The sequence below is a fragment of the Crassostrea angulata genome, chromosome 10 (genome assembly GCF_025612915.1).
Source record: "Crassostrea angulata isolate pt1a10 chromosome 10, ASM2561291v2, whole genome shotgun sequence".
In the NCBI taxonomy this organism is placed as follows: Eukaryota; Metazoa; Mollusca; class Bivalvia; order Ostreida; family Ostreidae; genus Magallana; species Magallana angulata.
The window spans coordinates 26,603,374-26,621,911 of record NC_069120.1 but is presented as its reverse complement, the minus strand read 5'-3'; the positions used below and the strand labels follow the sequence as shown (position 1 = coordinate 26,621,911).

General features: G+C 34.2%; 2 protein-coding genes across 2 annotated transcripts; one reads left to right on the top strand and one right to left on the bottom strand.

Annotated features, from left to right (window-relative positions):
- Positions 1-5,607: 5,607 nt before the first annotated feature.
- On the bottom strand, positions 5,608-8,473 carry LOC128165403 (uncharacterized). Its single transcript, XM_052829910.1, has 2 exons — positions 8,452-8,473; positions 5,608-7,678 (listed from the first exon to the last, which is right to left on the bottom strand). Exon 2 carries the CDS (start codon positions 7,674-7,676, stop codon positions 5,946-5,948), a length of 1,731 nt encoding a protein of 576 aa, XP_052685870.1. The 5' UTR covers positions 7,677-7,678; positions 8,452-8,473; the 3' UTR covers positions 5,608-5,945.
- Positions 8,474-10,930: 2,457 nt separating this feature from the next.
- On the top strand, positions 10,931-16,738 carry LOC128165407 (phosphoglucomutase-like). The gene is made up of 4 exons (XM_052829915.1): positions 10,931-11,232; positions 11,588-11,750; positions 12,535-12,795; positions 16,611-16,738. The coding sequence occupies exons 1-4, from the start codon at positions 10,990-10,992 to the stop codon at positions 16,658-16,660; spliced, it is 717 nt and encodes a 238-aa protein (XP_052685875.1). The 5' UTR covers positions 10,931-10,989; the 3' UTR covers positions 16,661-16,738.
- Positions 16,739-18,538: the final 1,800 nt, after the last annotated feature.

Sequence of the window (18,538 nt, the reverse complement as noted above, 5' to 3'; positions counted from 1 at the left end):
ATAATGAAGAAAATAACAAATGGTAAGTTGATTTTATTCATTTATTCATATTTTTCTTACAATTTAACACTTGAAATCTGATGGTGAGTAGGCATCACAACATTTTCCTCAGTACTTTAGAATATGTAAACCTTCATGTATAGATATTTATATGAGACATATACATTTTACTGGTTAGAAATAGTCATTTTAGCATCGAAATTATCAATGCCTTGCAAATGTTTATTTAAATTACTGCTTTAAAGTCTTATTATGTCAGTTTTTTCCCCTCTTTGTGTCCTAGAAATGTAACTACCAACAAATGTAGCATGTGTATGAGTTTGGTTGCTGGCATTGAACAGTGATTGCCCAAGATATATGAGGTCTGCTAGAAACTTTACTATTTGTAATACTGTAGTAATATCTTTTTGGCACTCTCATCATTAATTTGAGTCTTGGTCATCATTGTTCATGGTAACATACCAGACATTTTCACCTCTAAATGCACAATGTATGTAGAAACCCATGAATTTGAATGGTGATTCCTCGCTACAAAAGGTATGATCTCCTCAAGATTAATCACACCAGATAATGGTGAAAGAAGGTGATGGACTTGTAATATCTAAAATAGTTTCTCGTTAATGTTTGTAAAAAATCCCTACTTTGGATTTTAATGTGTAGAGTTATCTCCCTTTGTTTTATGAGTACAGTTTTCATGAACCAAGGCTCCTTATGAATTAGGGTACATTTAAGTAATTTATCCAGTGTATATGTAATGAATGGACAAATAGAATTCATTCTTAATTCTTCTAAATTGTTAGTTTTGTTTCAAAAGGCATTTTATGCCTATCCATATCAGCCCTGTGTACTCTGATTTAATCTACTTTGGTCAGCAAGTGCCATTTCCTGAAAATGTGTGAATGGTTCTATGTGATTATCTGCTTAATTTAAACGGATTAGCCACTGTATATTTATCAAAATACCTGATTTCTATAGCAAACTTAATGCAGAATTTTTAAAATATTTTTTAAAGCTCATAGCATGTGATTAAATGTTTCATTTTTGGCATTTTCTGAAAAAATTTAGCCATATTTGGGTTATTATTTTCAAAAATTTCCAAAAAATAGTTCCAGGTGTAAAAGAATTAAATCATCATTAGCATCATCATGTATACATGTTAGGTTAATGAATGTAATAGATTAATGAAACTTTTGACAAGTAATAAATGTTAAATGTAGCTCTTGAAATTTGAATATTGTGTGTAAAATGCTAGATTTTGTATGTGATTTCAGCCTTCCTGGACCAGATTTCAAAGGCCTATAACTCTGATGCAGAATACACAATTCCCGCCAAATTTCACAGGGAGGTGTATTATGGGTATAAGTGTCTACCTACCAAGTTTCATCAAAATCAAAGAAGAATTGTGTAATTATTAGGTCACATACCACTATTTTTACCCCGTGCTCATTGACCAGGCAAGTAGTTCCATTCTAAAAATGTATGTATTATTTCAAGAATTCCTAGGGGTACTAAATGGTCGAATTTGGTTCCTTTTATGGCATGGATGGAAAGAAGGTTTAAAAAGAAATACAGGCAGGAAAAATTTTAGAAAAAATTATCTTTACAGGCGCAATAGAAATGGTGTAAAGAGGCCAATGTTTACACAAATTCCAAAGTGAAAGTGATTTTTTCATGGTAGGGGTTATTTTAGGGACCATATCTCAGTCCCCTCTCGATTGATTTTCCTGTAGTTTGGATATGTTGTTGGACTAGTGTCATTCTATAGGTATGCTGTATTTGAACTCATCTGAGCCGGTGGAATTTTTTATATGATTTATTTTTGTATAAAGGAATAAGAGGGAAAAGTAATTGTGGTCTGTGTCCACCAAAAACCACGACCGCCATAGCGTGGCTACTTCCGGTGACCAGTTGCCGCAACTAGATGTCAAGTATGAAAATACCTACAAAATGAGCCCCGATGTCAAATTCAGGAAATCGTCTATACGAAGCATTATATCGGAGGTCTTAGAAGAAAAAATCAAATCCATAACAACCTACGATTCTTCAGTTTTAGGGGGGAAATGCAAATTAGCCTGTGATGTCGTCAAAGAAAGAGTAAAGCAGCTGAACATTACTCGGTACAAGATAATCGCTTCTGTGATTGCGGCTCAGAAAGGAAGCCAAAGCATGGTGGTGACGTCACGATGTCTTTGGGACCAAAAGAACGATAACTATTTTTCAGTTAAAGTAGAATTGGGTGAATTCTATGTCGTAGGAACGGTTTACGTGGTATACGCAGAGTAATGTGTTCATGTAGCTCCTTAACAATTGCTTGTACAGAAATATAACGCATCTTTCGAGTACATGTATTTATTGAAAGTGCTATTTTGTTTGAATTTTTCTATAAAAAATGCCAAAAAGTATCTTGGTTTCGTTAAAATTATTATCATAAAAAAGGCGAGGAGATCCAAGGAGATCTGAGCTTCAGTTAAGGCAAATAACATAAAGAACACACGCACAATTCCTCACATTTTACGACGACAAATATAGTGAAACTTAAAATTATATCTGACACTTTTATTAAAATCTCTCTAATTTCATATGATTTTATCAATGTTCATTGTTCGTATTTCTTTTTTACCAGAAATTGTATAAGAGAAATATTTTGTAAAACGAAAAACTTGAAATATGTTGATTCTGAATGTAAAACAAGTCCATGGTTAAGTTTAAATATAAATATATACATCCTCATGCAAACAAAATATCATGTCAAAAGGCAATGGAATAAGTGCTGCTCTTGAAAGCAAACAACTATTTTCTTTACACAATCTTTGAACTATGGTCCATAAAAACGGGACAACATTCAATACAGGGGTTATTAAACTTTAAAAAGCAAAACAAACTTAGCACCGAAGTTTAACAAATTAACAAGTTCAGTAGTTCTAAAACACGCTTTCTACCAATTGACTTCAAAATGTTGATTTATGACAATTTACTAGAATAAACAACAATTGATCGCAAGCACTCGTGCATTAGGCGACTTATTACTATGGAAATATGTATTGAAACTAGCCCAAATTAATTTGGGGAATGGAAGGGCCGGGGGAGGGGGGTAAACGGCTAAAATACAAATTTCAAAACAGACAATTTTAGTGATAAACTACTTCTTATATCCGTGAAGCCTCAATCTATCTTTTTTCGACTAACAAGTTCGAACGATAATGTCATCTTTGAGTGATACGACAGACCATTGGGTCGTCTTGGGATCCAATGGCGATTTTTTTTTCGCAAATAAACCGTGTTTGCGTTTAGAACCTCGACCCCAAATGAATGATAGCACGTAGTAATATATAGGTCTTGTAATTTTTCAAACATTTTAATATTGTCAAGTAAAGCAAACACCGAAGTACTGGTTAAGACAATCTTTCACCAAACATTGATGTGTGTAAACTACTAGAGCGTGGGTTTGGTACTTTGGTTGCAATAACATCATAGCATACACCATAACACCTAATCTAATTAAAATGCATAACAATTACATTACATGTACAACATTTTTTTTACAAGAGTTGAAGCCCCCCCCCCCCTTATAAAAACAACCAAAAACCAAAGCCGAAAAAAAAAAATCAAAATCACTGTTAATAAATCTTTAAAAAAATCTAGCCACAAAAATGTCAGGAATTAGAAGTCTTAACGGAAGTTCTTCTTCCGGGTTTGCTTGGAATTAAAAAATTGCAGCAAAAACCATTAAAAAAACTAAATCCCACCTCTGACAATAAGGTGACTTTTAAGTTCAAAACTGCGACTGCGATTGGAAGAAATATATCTACGATTTTATATTATTCATGCAACATACTACTAACGTAGTACACATGGCTGTGTATTCAATTCAGCGTCTTTGGTGGAATGTAGCATCTGCTAAATCAAGCCATGGATATATGTATAAGAAAAGGAACATTCAAGAATACGCCAATTCAAGTCCACGCCATCTCGTTGAAAAAACTTATTTTCCGCCAAATATAGTTCACGTCAAATATATCATGTTTAACGCATTAACGCACAAATGATTCACGAATTGTTAAGACAATAGTTAAATCAGAAAAAGTATTCAGAAAAATGCATTTTGTCTGATCTTTAAACTAAGTTTAAAAGTAATCGAATGAAAACAAATCCTATGAAACTAGCAATGTTTAATTTTGAGATAATATTAGACTTTTGATAATGACCTTAAAAAAAACAGCAGAGGTTCTTTCCTCTAGTCCGGATGAACTATTCAGTTTCAGGGCTGGATGGTTGTGGTCATTTTTACGCAATATTTATCTCCTTTATGTGAAGAGCTTCATTCAAAGATATAGAAAATATTCAAATTTTATAGTCAAACTGTTTGGTTTTATTATTTCAAATCTGTTTGGTCTTATTATTTCAGATCTGATGGGTTATTTGTTGACCATTAACTAAAAGGTTAACTTTGTAACTTACCAACAAGATGATACATGTAGAACAGTCTTTTACAATGACCTAGGCGTTTATTTTGAAATTTGAACGATCAGCATATTCCTTTCGTCATGAAATAAAACACTACAAATTACGATGGGTCAAACATTCGGACGACCGAGCGAGGAAGACTCACTGTACGATATTTACAACTTCCAAGTATAATTTCCGCTGTTTCTTACGGAAAGTTATAGTTAATTCATAGCTGTATAGTAACAGCCAGACTGAAATCTACACGCCCCATTTATCGATTGGTCGAAATCTACAGCGGCTGAAAGTGACAGGACTGAAATTGACACGCCCTAGCCTGTTCATCGATTGGTTTGAACTTACAGCGACCAAAGTAAAATCACGGACTGAACGAAATAATCATGATGATGCCAGAAAGTCTCACTGGAGACGATTTGGCTGTTTCTTTTAGCTAACTTACTTAACGTTAAGTAATATATAGAGTACTTTTTAACGAGTGTATCTTCAGATAACAGACGAGGGGGCTTGTCCCCCGAGTCTTATATCTGAAGATGCACGAGTTAAAAACTACTCTATATGTTTTGTATCATTGTTTTCAATGCACTGGGTTACCCATGATCTATCAAAATTTTATTATGTACCATTTTATATGACCAATGAAAAAAGAGCATTCTAGAAGTTTTGCGCACTACATTTGAGGAAAGTTCCATCTACCTCGCCCTTTTAATTAAGCCAGGTTGTGATTTTATGCTCTCGCAATTCTTAGGATAGTTGTGTATTTCATTTTGAGCCATTAGTGGATGTATAAGCAGTTAAAAAATGATCAGTTTTCTTTAATGATTTTTATAGCTGCTTTAAACATTTCACAGAAACTGTTATGTTCTTTGAACTTCATGAATTTGTAAATAATAAATTAAATTTCCTTATTTTTTGCTACTCTTTTTTTTAAGTGTGATCTATCAGAAAAAATAAAAAGTGTGATCTATCACAGATACAACACATAGAACTGTTGTGTATCAAGAAAAAATGAATTGCTGACATCAAAGGAAAAGCTCACAAACAATGATACAATAGTAATTTAGTGAATTTTACTAACTTTTCATAATCAATTTAGTAATAAGTGAAAAGAAAGATGTTTAAAATATAAATAATAAAATACTTTCTTTGATGATTCATGCGGGTTATGAAGGTAGCGATCATTGCAGGAAAAATTTACATAACCGGCCGCTAACGCGGGTTATGTATTTTTCCTGCAATGTCGCTACCTTCATATCCCGCAGGAATGTACTTTAAAAATATATAAAAATTCACGCCATGGCGGGCGTATTCATGAACAATGGTGGTAGCTTTCTTGTTTTCAGTTTATTTAGTGTTATAGCAAATGCATTTTACTACACGCACGTTGATACAACATTCCCAATGATTTAGATCGAAGACAGAATAAATGTCTTATATACAAATGCTGTTGAATGACGGCTGACATAAATCTTTACGTTGAAGATTTACTGTAGATACTTGTAGACTGTCACTGTGGTGGTGATATATCGTCCCACATGGAGATTGTTCTTGTCATCGACACATACACCACGGGGATGTATCCCTTGTTGTTGTGTGCGTAGTAGAGACAAGAACTGACCGTCCTGATCAATGATGTCAAGTGAATCATTACCAAAACAACCGTTACAGACAATGATGTGACCAAGAAGATCAGTACAGATACCATAGGGATAAAACCGTGACCCCTGACCTGTGTAGGAGAACCTGTGTTGTCCTGATTTATTTACTACCACTACAACTTCTTTGCTATAGTCTGATGTACAGATATCTCCATTGATGTTTTCTGTGATGTAGTGTGGATCACTATACAGTCCCTGTCCTTTGTTGTCCCTCTGTATGCTCTGTATTTCTTTTCCTGTCTTGTTGTACATGGTGACTTTAGCCTCTCCATCCTTTATCATCCCCACCAGTATGTCCCCATTGATGCGGGAGGAGTGTATGCTGATTGGTCCCCAATCTCCTGTTTTAATAAATTCAGTGATTGTATTATTCTGTTTTATCCTATTGATGACTTTGTTCTTGTTGTCTGTAAAGATCAGATATCCGTCCTGTCTGACTGTGTGATAGCCATATCCACCACTGGTTTGTATCTTCTGTATCTGATTCCCCTGTAGATCTGTATGGACAAGGTTACCACTAACATCACTGCCCCAGAGTCTGCCTGATTTACCTAGTGATATATGGCATACACCCTTAACACCTGGTACTTTGTACTCCCTGACCTCGGTGACAGAGGGAAACAGAGACAGTGTTTGTTTCACGTCAGATTTCTCTGCGTCTCGTCTCGTCTGTTTCCCTGTAAGTTTCAACTGTGTAGAGACAGTCTCCATGGGTTTTATTCTTCTATTATCAGGGTTGATGTTCGGAAAATTTACGCTACCAAGCAACTTAGAAACATCGTCTTTGTAGAACTGGCCAGCAGTAAACACTGGTAGGACAGGCTGTGTTGTCTCTGGTATGGACTGGATTTTCAATTTATCAAAATCCTCAGAAAATAAAACTCTGAAATTGGTGATGGACTTGTACCTGTGAAACTCCTTCAGAAGTTTTTCAAGATATTCAGTGTAGTCCTCATAAGTTTTTTCCTGTAAATTTAATGTTTTGAGAAGTGTTTCTTCTATTTTATTGGCTTGTTCCAATTTGTCTGATGTTACCCTATCCACCAGCTCTTTCAGAGACTCCGCTTCAGCCTTTATGGAATTTCTGATGTTGTCCATAGTCTTCTTTATTTCCATGACATCTTCTCTAATCTCTTTTTTTAAACCTTGTGATGTTGAGAGGTAATACTCTTGGATTTTGGAGATTTCTGATCTGCAAAATGCGACCTTTTCTGCGTATTTTTCTTCCAGATCGTCAAGTTGATGGCCGGTGTGCTCTTTCATGAAGATACATTTAGCGCAAAGAGGGACATTACATTCCTTACAAAGAATTTCTACATTTCGTTTTGGATGGAGATTGCATTTCTCCTCTGGAAGTTGTGGTTTGCGTTGTTTGTATGTGACCACTTCATGTTCCTTGGTATCTGGACTCTTCTGATGTTCATCTCTGCATCTTTCACACAATCTTTGGTGACAAGGATTGCAATAGAACTGACAGTTCCTCTTACAGTCTTCAGTGCCACAAACCAAATAGTGCTGGGCCATCGCCGGTATTTCTTCTTCTGCAGACATTGCCATCTCTAAAAAGAGTTTTTATTTTTTTTTATTTTTGGAGATGAGTCTTATTGATGATAAGCATATTACTGGCGTACGTTATATCTATGATCTCATTATATTTTTAAAAAAATGAAAAAAAAAGTAAATAAGCAATACATTAAAATTACACCCGGATCTCATTATTTCAAAACAAAATCAATACAGAAATAAATACGCAATTTATTAGAATTACCCCCCCCCCCCCCGAAAAAAAGCCTGGTTCCACACTCGAATAAACAGAGTTACTTCTCTTTGATCTACAGAATAAACGAAACCAAAACTACATTCACCTTCATTTCATTGCATTTGCTTTCTAAACTTTGCAGATGGGATTTAATAAATCGAGAGAGTTTGAAATATTATAGTTTCAATTTGCTTAATTATATCAGAATGTCATTCTTTCATGATGAAGGCTTTGCTTGTCATGCACTTTTCTGAAGGAGTCATAAATCATTTCAGTAATAGACTCTTCCCATTTTCAGTGGCGTCGAAAGCAAATTGAAAGGAGGAGGGGGGGGGTGCAAAAATAAAAGTGCCCCCCCCCCGGTTCCGACGCCTATGCATTTGCTTTCTTGATGGTGATGGTCGCTTGAATTTGTGACACATATTAAGAAGGTGACCCACTTAAATAAAAATACTTTTTTGTGTCCATAGATATATGTGAAACAAAGTTCTTATAGATAATTATGAAATAGATGAGATCGAGATTTCTTAAATTCATTTGCATATATATTACATGTAAATGTTCTATACTTACTGTTTCCTGTGATAAAGTAGGTTGGAATGTCGATGAGAGAGATTTCAATGAGAATTTACGAGACTTGTTTTATACTTCCTCGTTCTAAGGACCATAGGTAAATCTGGCGCGGATTTAATTTATTTTTAAATGACGGAGGTGGATATAAGTACATGTAATAATTTATTTTTTTTCAATTTTAATTGTAAAATATTGCACGCAAACAAAAGTGTACTGTCGTTTATGTTAATATAATATCAATTGTTTCTCTAAAATATCGAGTAAAAACTTGTTTTTATTCTATAGAATAATATCCACATGCAAGATTTGCATTAGGCTTTTATTTACCTGTTGTTTTGAATCCACCATCGCATGCGCGGATTCGGAAAAAAATTACAAAGTGGGGGGAGGGGGGGGGGTCCCAGGGATAATTGTGTTTGACGGAGGGGGAGGGGGTCCGAGGCTAATTTTCGGTAAATTTAATATATAAATTTGAATCTTGGATCCCCTACCCCTCTAGATCCGCGTATGCATCGACAAACAGATTTTTTTTCATACATATAAAAATGATATTTAAGCATTCTAACTGGTTTGTTCTTCAAAAAAAATGTTTGTCATTCAAAATTGGTTCTTGAAATATTTTATTTACGTCTTGTTCAGATAGCGTTCTCAGATTAATATAATTCATTTTCAATTATTATTCAAAGTTAAAGTGATATAAATTCAGTAAAGAACTGTGAACGCTAACGCCCGTTTCCCGCCTACATTTTACATCGAAATATTTAGGAATTTCTGCCAGATACTTAGTATTTAAAAACAAAGTTATCTACTATAAAGTATTATCAAATCATAATTAATTTATATCAAAATAAAATTTGTAGTTATATTATTAATTTTTAACCAAAAGTTTGCTTTCGGAGGGTCTAAAAAAATTCATTAAAATTGGTCCCTGTGAGTGGTGAAAATATTATATAGCGTCCGACATGTGCTAAAAAACTTTTAGAATCACGTGCTTACGTTGGATGTTAAAGAAAATTTTCATTTTAATTCGTATTTGTTAATTAATTTTGAAACGTTACAAAGCAAAATGCATTTTTGGAATGTATTTTGGTTTGTAGGCATATGCCCCCCCCCCCCCCCCCCCCCCCCCGTGAAACAACAAACCCTTCGGTATGAATATGCTAAATTAGTTTCTATTATGAAATGAACTGTTTTAATCCAAAATACAAAGTTTTCTCTCTTTGTTTGACCAAATCATTTATACATGTATTTAATGAGAATATGCATAAATGTTTAAATTATCATAAAAAATAAATTTAATTAGAGAATTATCAAAAAATGACTTTTTGTTAGGCGGATGGACAATGCTATCGTTCGCAGTCCTTATCAAGGTGAGAGTACAGAATATTTTGGCCATCATTTTTTCATCAGGCGTGTTGTGTCCATGCAGTTTTCAGTGCTTGGAATTAGGATATCTAATATTCAATCTTCCTCTAATATACTAATCGATGATTTTTTGGAATATCTCTATCTCATCATATCAGCATAAATGAACATATTTATACTCTCATCTATTTTCAAACGGTTTTGATTCCCAAAAATTTGATCGTTATTTTTTATTTTTAAGGATAAAATATAATTATAGGCTAATAGATAAAGTATCGTTGAAGTGAGGCACCCGGTCGGATTTTTAAAGACTTTTTAAAATCATTACTAATATTTCAATCAATTTACCGGATTTTTATAAAGAATTTTCATCCATTTTTAAAAAAAAATTGTTTCAGATGATATTTTTCTAGAGTTTGAAATATAAGAAGTTTCACTTTAACAAATCAAATGCTAATACAAATATTAGATATTTCTTCATTAATTTGTTTATTTACAGTATTGTAGGATTTCTAGAATTGTGATAGGGTTTGGCCAATGCTAATTTATGACCTGGTTCATAATTTTTGCGGGGGGGGGGGGGGTATTATTGATAATTTTTCAATGTGAGTAAATTTACTCCATTTATTTGGATCAAATAAGTTTAAAATTCTTAGGGAGCCCGGTTCCCCTACACCCTCTAGATTCATGCATGTGACTTTTTTCCCCAACAAACATTATCAAAATTTTTAGATTAACCTATAAAAAATTGAATTTTGAAGAAGTTGCCCCTCCCCTTCATTAGAGCATGTAAAATATAAAAGGAAAGTTAACAAAATTGACGGTAAAACAGACGTTTTACATACTTTGAAACCACTAACCCCCCCCCCCCCCCCCATTCATTAGCAGATTGGCAAATATTTATTTTCTTGAGTGTGTGAGCGGGGGGGGGGGGGGGGAGGGGGGCTCTCTCCCGTTCCCTGATGCTACGTGTCTGTCATTCTAAGAGAATGCATCCCTTTAGTTAATTAAAAATGTTTGTTTTGATTTGAGGGGGTGAGAAGGATTTATTCCGGAATAAGATTATCCATTTTTGTCCTCTTCAAACGCTTACATTTATACTGCGTGACACATTTCCTGCAGGCGGCAGAGAGGTGACTGTCAAGGCCAGCTTCCACGATACTGTATGCGGCAATGTCATACTCATCAACTACAGTTTCATCTTCCCCGATAGAGGGACAGAAGCCGGGGACGAGCGGACTAAGGAAAGCTGTCAAAGTCTACTTGCAAAAAAATTACACGGAAAATTTTGTGCAGAGTATACTGGAAGGGGGGTTAAGTAAAATAGAGGGTTCGACTCTAGTCATCGGAGGCGATGGACGATACTATGAAAAGGAGGCAACATTGCTCATCATTAAAATGTGTGCAGCAAATGGGGTATGTCTTGGTTATACTTGACAATCTGCAGAACTGTTTGCCTTAGTATATTGGGAGCTATTCACAATTTTTAACGTTAATTGTATAGATATATATTGCAAAAGGGTAGGTAAATTGAAATCAAAATATTAATAAATGAAAAATTAGCTCGCATAAAAATGCACTGTTTTACTAAAAGACTATTTTGAAAAGTTATATTTTGTCAAAATTGGAAGATACAGAAGCACTTTGAAATTTTATATATAAGCTGCAAGCATACATTAATCCATTAATTTTTTAGATAAGAATCTTCATGAACTTTGAATAGCATGGGTTGATAAGATATTGCTCAATTTTCTCTGGCATTTTACTTCAGGTGTCTAAAGTAATAGTTGCTCAGAATGGTTTAATGTCAACACCAGCAGTATCCTGTGTCATTCGTAAATACAAAACTAATGGTGGAATTATTTTGACTGCAAGTCATAATCCTGGGGGCCCAGATGCTGATTTTGGCATAAAGTTCAATACTGAAAATGGAGGTAATGCATTCTAATAGCAACACAATGTACCAAGATTTATCTCAACTCAAAGTATTTTTTTTTTCCACATAGCCTTGAGTTAGAGTCAAATGAAGTCAAAATTAGAAAATGAAATATTTGCGGTTTAAAACTTGAAATGACATAATTTTTCAAATTTTTTTAGAACTTCAATTTGTGTGTGGTTAAGATTTTAATATTTTTCTCTGTGAGATATTAGAATGATTTAACAATCAAGACTAGAGTTAAAAATATGGATGAAGTTTAATAAGAACAGTAGTGCAGAAAAAGGGATAAAAGTACACTTGCATAGAGAATAATTATGTATCCGTATGTCTTCAAGTTTGAAATGAAAACTCTTAACTGATTGAGTTTTCAAGAAGTTTGAAATTAGTTTTGACTTGGCTTAGGTATTAATACACTGATTGACTTTGATTACCGATATATATGGAAAATAAAAATATAAATCAGAGGAGGTAGAAGATTGATGAATTTATTTTATATAGAGATATAAAAGATAAATTGGTAATTGTAAATTAGGTGACCATTTGTCACCAGGTTAACAGATGTGTAACAGGTGGTAAAAAGTCAGTCTCAAAGGGGACTCGAACTCTGACGTAACGTGTCGGCGCTCTTAACACTAAGCTACTGAGACCCAATGTATTAAATGACAGTCACACACCTCAGACACTTGTTAACCCGGTGACATAATTTTAACAATTTATGCTTGCAGGATTTTATTGATCATTTTAAAGAAATCCTATTTTTTTTTTTAATTTTATTATAGGTCCAGCTCCAGAAAATGTAACAGACAAAATATTTGAAAGAACAAAAAGCATTAGTCAGTACAAGATTTGTCCCGATTTGAATGCTGATATCTCCAAAGTTGGCCTTTCTACATACACGGTTGATGGTAAAGAGTTCAGTGTTCTGGTCATAGACTCTGTGTTGGATTATGTGGAGTATATGAAGGAAATATTCGACTTCCCTGCTCTGAAAAAATACCTGTCCACAGGGAAACAAGTGCTTATTGATGCAATGAATGGAGGTCAGTTCTGAATGATTATTACATTATTAGAATGATTGTTCTTTGCTAAAATGCTATTCATAGACAATGAATAAATGAACAGATACCGTATATCTCAGATTGTGAGTTAGTACATGTACATATGTAGTTGCATGCTTGTTGTTTCTAAAGTAATATTTTTTATTTACCTGCTTAGTGTGTTTTATGAATATCAAATTACGTAGAACATGCAAGAGGGTAAATGTATATTGATGAAATTCTAAAATTTAAATCAGATGCTTTTAGAGTTTATTTCACTTTTGCCCAAAATTTTTTCATTTATTGCATTGGTCTGATGATATTATGTCACTGAAAGGAATACATCTGGATGGCTTGCATATAGAGTTATCTCTCTTTGCTCATGCTTACTGTAAAACAATATTCTGCAGCAAGGACTTGAGTAATTGTGCATTTAGATTGAAGAACATCTTAATGTAGCGTAATGTGGCTAAAAATGTGTATTTACTTGAAAAAAAAGGAAGGAATTACCACAAGAAACATAAATAATTGTGCAATCATGGTAACAAGAGAGTCGACAAAATGTTACTTGAAATAAAGGTTATCAAATTAAGTATTTACATGTAATTTCATAATTTCAAGCCATTCAAAGTTGAGCATGTTGCTTTATATACATTAAGATTTAAATAAAAACCATGTAATGAAATATGGTGGAATATTTTCTGGGAATTTATAACTCAAGAGATAGAATTGATAGTTGGTTTGCCAATTAGTATGTTTGCATGTATGCGTGGAACATCAGGCACGTAGCATCTTTTTTGAAAGTGGGGGGGGGGGGGGGGGGGGGCAAGACTCATCCAAACAATCTTGACAAGCAAAAAAAAAAAGGGGGGGGGGGGGGACTGGCGTAGTATATAGCTTCAATTTCAATCCTAGTTCCCTTATTTTCATATTAATTTTTTCAATGCTCCCAAAAAAGTGGGGGGGGGGGGGCAACTCCGTGATTATGTTAATTTTAAAAAATGTGTTGCTGCAAGAAAAAGTGGGCCCCCCCCCCCCCCCCCCTGATGCTACGTGCCTGAACATGAACTGTAAGAATCAAAAGAATGATTTTACTATTTTATAAAAACCTACCTGGTATTCATTTTAAATAAATGTTAAATGTTTACTTATTGCACAAAGCAATTTTTTAAAATGCGCTATGAAAAAGCAAATGTTTTTTTTATTTTGTACAATGCCATCGGTTTCAGAGAGGGGTGATATGGATTTGGTAAACCACAGTGTGGTGATCCAGAAAAACGAATCACACTCTGTAGAATTAACAGTATCAAGAAAGGAAAATTGATTGGGTACTGTACAATATATAATAAAAGCAGTTATTGACTTTATAATTAATAGATAACTATTACATGTATTGCAACTCTCATACGCGTTGAAGATGATCGAGATAAATATTAACCTCTGATGGAAGTAAAATCATACTTGTTATTCATGTACATTTAAAAGTCAATTATTTTTTTATTTATAGGGCTATATTTATAATCACATTACTTTACAGATTTTAAAAAATTTAATATATGTCTTACCGATTTATAAAGCAAAGGAGTCCCAAAAACATGCATGATTTTCAAAAAATTGACAATTAATAGCATTTAATTGATAAATTTCGTCTAAAAAATCTTTAAGGTCCTGCAAAAATGAGTCCACAATATTTTATGCTAACTGTATATCATTCGTCTAAAAAGGCTTTCTGTTAACCAATTTTTGGAATTAAGATTTTCAGCATTAAAAAATATATGTCAATCAGTATGTACATGTAGATCTGTCACTCATGTGATAAGTGCAGGTGAGGATATATCTAGATTATGTACATGTATCTTATCCATACAATGATTCAGTGGTGTGTAATTTGCTTGTACTTGTCAATACGCATAAATGTGTTAATTTATCAGTATATAGATCTCATCAGTGATCCAACTATTTTTTCTTCCTAAATGCCACAGGGATGTTAGAGTTGTTCCATGCGTAAATGTCTCTCTCTCTCTCTCTCTCTCTCTCTCTCTCTGATTGGTTGATTGAATCGCCACATGATATTTTAACCATTTTAACAAGGCCTTGGACTTTCCGTAGGGCGTAGCTATCATTTCTTGCGTCAAAACATGTTAAAAATGACGCTGGATTCAAGTAAAATATGCACCGATTGCGTAGACTTAGCTCAAAAGCCAGACAAATCGTGTTGATTTCAATGAGCTTTCACTGAGTGGGCAGCAATGAAATAGACAGGCATACGTCACATTGCTGTTTGACACAACTACCCAAAGTCCAAGCTCCTGTTATAATGGTTATAACTACTCTTGTGAAGATGTTTTGCAATTCCATAAATAGTCAAGCTTGTACTTTATAAATAACGATCTTATGACGCAAGACGTAGAAGAAGGAATATTTTGACAAGGCAGATCTAATGAATGTTTGTGTAAGGATTTTTTTCACAACAGGTCCGCCATTCAATTAGGGAAAGAGGCCGTGTTTAAAAGATGGGCGTTATTTCTTTGAAGATATTTTCTGATGTACAGTTAAAAATAAAGACAAAGGTAATTTGAAGTGTGACTAGCTGCCTCATACGCGTACATGCACACCAGTTCTCCGTTACAACGATTTATAACAAAATTAACATAAAATAGAGTCTGCACGATTTGCACGATTACATTTAATGGTAAAAGTTAAAGTAGTTAGAAAGAGTTGGTTCATTACCAAAGACTGTGATGACTCTTAAATAAATAAAAGTATTGAAGTACCGTCGGGAGTGCAGTTAATCGATTGATTATCATTTACTAGTATTTTAAAATCAACAGTAAGTAAAGCATGACAAGTAGTTTCTTAGCTGTGTTTGAATAATTACGCAAAATAGGAATTCTCGAGCTTTTCTGACTAGATTTCCGAGCTATAGAAGGAAAATCCTTTATGAATCATGTTGAGTAATATTTAAAAAAAGAATTACGCCATCAAACTTTACGATGCATTATGCATCAGTAATCGAAATATTTCTAAAAATAATTGTATCCAAAACATTTTTTAACAAACAAATAATTACACCCGTACTGGTTCTTTAGATTGTAAAGTCGGCGCTTGACCCCAAGCGCTACCGCTGTAGAAATGCCGCGTAGTTTGGTAAACATGACAATGACTGCGAACAAATCTTATTCAACTCTGGCATACATACATGTAAGACAACAAAAAAATATCTGAATTATACGTATTGATGATAAGATTGTGTTTAAGGTCCATACATTGTATCACTCTCGTTTTGCCAAAATAAGTGCACAGAAGGGTTGATTAATATCAACTCCCAAAAATGCAAGTCATATAAATGAAAATAAGTATCCCTCTCCGCCTTGTCACATTAATTTTAGATGATTACCATCCAGTTGTCAATCAAAATGTCCATCGATAAATTATTGTAGGAGAATACTGACGTCTTAATTATGGAGTCACATGCTGACACGTTCTCTACACGCAAAATCTGTCATGATGAAGTTTTCTCTGTTGTTCATAAAAAAATAGGCAATTTTACCCTAACTATTTAAAGCACGTGACATACACATGCTAGTATAATAAGCCTCATATAAGTAAGCAATATCAGTCATGAGTCAAGATGGTTGAAATGCTTTGTCCCATTTGATAAGACAAAACTTACATGTAACCCTAGTTTCAATTAAAGTTTCAATTAAAAAAAATATCTAAGAGAAATAACGCCCGTAGATGCATGGAGTAGTCCATTTGGACACATCTACTTTGTGAAGGTAATTACTAATTAATTGCATTTTTTTTTTATTCACCAGAAGGAAGAGGAACAAGAATCCCCAGTGCCAATAATGAAGGAAAAAGGTGACCACAAAATAGTGAAGGATAAGAAGGATCATCAACACCACCACCACAAGGATAAACACCCACATCCCGAGGATCACCACAAGGCCCTTCACCATGGCGACGGACACGGAAAAGGGACAAATACGAGTCCCGCGCATGCAGCTTACACGGGACGCCAGAGGACATTCTCACACCGGGATACCTCGCATTCGATCTCTTCCAGTAAAGGTCATGCCAAACACCCCACCAAAGACCACGACCGCCATAGCGTGGCTACTTCCGGTGACCAGTTGCCACAACTAGATGTCAAGTATGAAAATACCTACAAAATGAGCCCCGATGCCAAATTCAGGGAATCGTCTATACGAAGCATTATATCGGAGGTCTTAGAAGAAAATATCAAATCCATAACAACCTATGATTCTTCAGTTTTAGGAGGGAAATGCAAATTAGCCTGTGATGTCATCAAAGAAAGAGTAAAGCAGCTGAACATTACGCGATACAAGATTATCGCTTCTGTGATTGCGGCTCAGAAAGGAAGCCAAAGCATGGTAGTGACGTCACGATGCCTTTGGGACCAAAAGAACGACAGCTATGTTTCAGTTAAAGTAGAATTGGGTGAATTCTATGTCGTAGGAACAGTTTACGTGGTATATGCAGAGTAATGTGTTCATGTAGCTCCCTAACAATTGCTTGTATAGATATATAACGCATTCTACGAGTACATGTATTTATTGAAAGTGCTATTTGTTTGAATTTTTCTATAAAAATGCCAAAAAAAAACGTATCCCGGTTTCGTTCAAATTATTATAACAAAGGCGGGGAGATCCGAGCTTTATTTACGGCAAATGACATAAAGAACACTCACATAATACCTTACATTAAACGACGACAAATATAAAACTTTTAAATATATCTGAAAATTTTATTTAATTCTCTTTATTTTCATAAAATTTCATAAATGTTCATTGTTCGTATTTCTTTTTTACCAGAAATTGTATAAAAGAAACAATTTGTAAAACGAATAACTTGAAATATGTTGATTCTGAATGTAAAACAAGTCCATGGTTAAGTTTAAATATAAACATATACATCTTCATGCAAACAAAATAAGATATCATGTCAAAAGGCAATGGAATAAGTGCTGCTCTTGAAAGCAAACAACAATTTTCTTGACACAATCTTTGAACTATGGTCCATAAAAACGTGACAACATTCAATACAGGGGTTATTAAACTTTAAAAAGCAAAACAAACTTAGCTCAGAAGTTTAACAAATTAACAAGTTAAGTAGTTCTAAAACACGCTTTCTACCAATTGACTTCAAAATGTTGATTTATGACAATTTACTAGAATAAACAACAATTGATCGCAAGCACTCGTACAGTAGGCGACTTATAACTATGAGAGTACATGTATGTATGAAAACTAGCCCAAATTAATTTTGGGAAATGGAAGGGGAAGGGCCGGGGAGGGGGGGGGGGGGGTAAACGGCTAAAAAGACAAATTTCAAAACAAACAATTTTAGTGATAAACTACTTCTTATATCCGTGAAGCCTCAATCTATCTTTTTTCGACTAACAAGTTCGAAAGATAATGTCATCTTTGAGTGATAATTAAGACAGACCATTGGGTCGTCTTGGGATCCAATGGCGATTTTTTTTCGCAAATAAACCGTGTTTGCGTTTAGAACCTCGACCTCAAATGAATGATAGCACGTAGTAATATATAGGTCTTGTAATTTTTCAAACATTTTGATATTGTCAAGTAAAGCAAACACCGAAGTAATGAATAAGACAATCTTTCACCAAACATTGATGTGTGTAAACTACTAGTGCGTGGGTATGGTACTTTGGTTGCAATAACATCATAACATACACCATAACACCTAATCTAATTAA

Bases quoted from the DNA above. Each gene is read 5' to 3' on its own strand.
- LOC128165403 (XM_052829910.1), bottom strand. From the start codon at position 7,676: ATGGCAATGTCTGCAGAAGAAGAAATACCGGCGATGGCCCAGCACTAT.
- LOC128165407 (XM_052829915.1), top strand. From the start codon at position 10,990: ATGTCATACTCATCAACTACAGTTTCATCTTCCCCGATAGAGGGACAG. The intron at 11,233-11,587 runs GTATGTCTTGGT...ATTTTACTTCAG, and splicing joins AAATGTGTGCAGCAAATGGG to GTGTCTAAAGTAATAGTTGC. The intron at 11,751-12,534 runs GTAATGCATTCT...ATTTTATTATAG, and splicing joins GTTCAATACTGAAAATGGAG to GTCCAGCTCCAGAAAATGTA.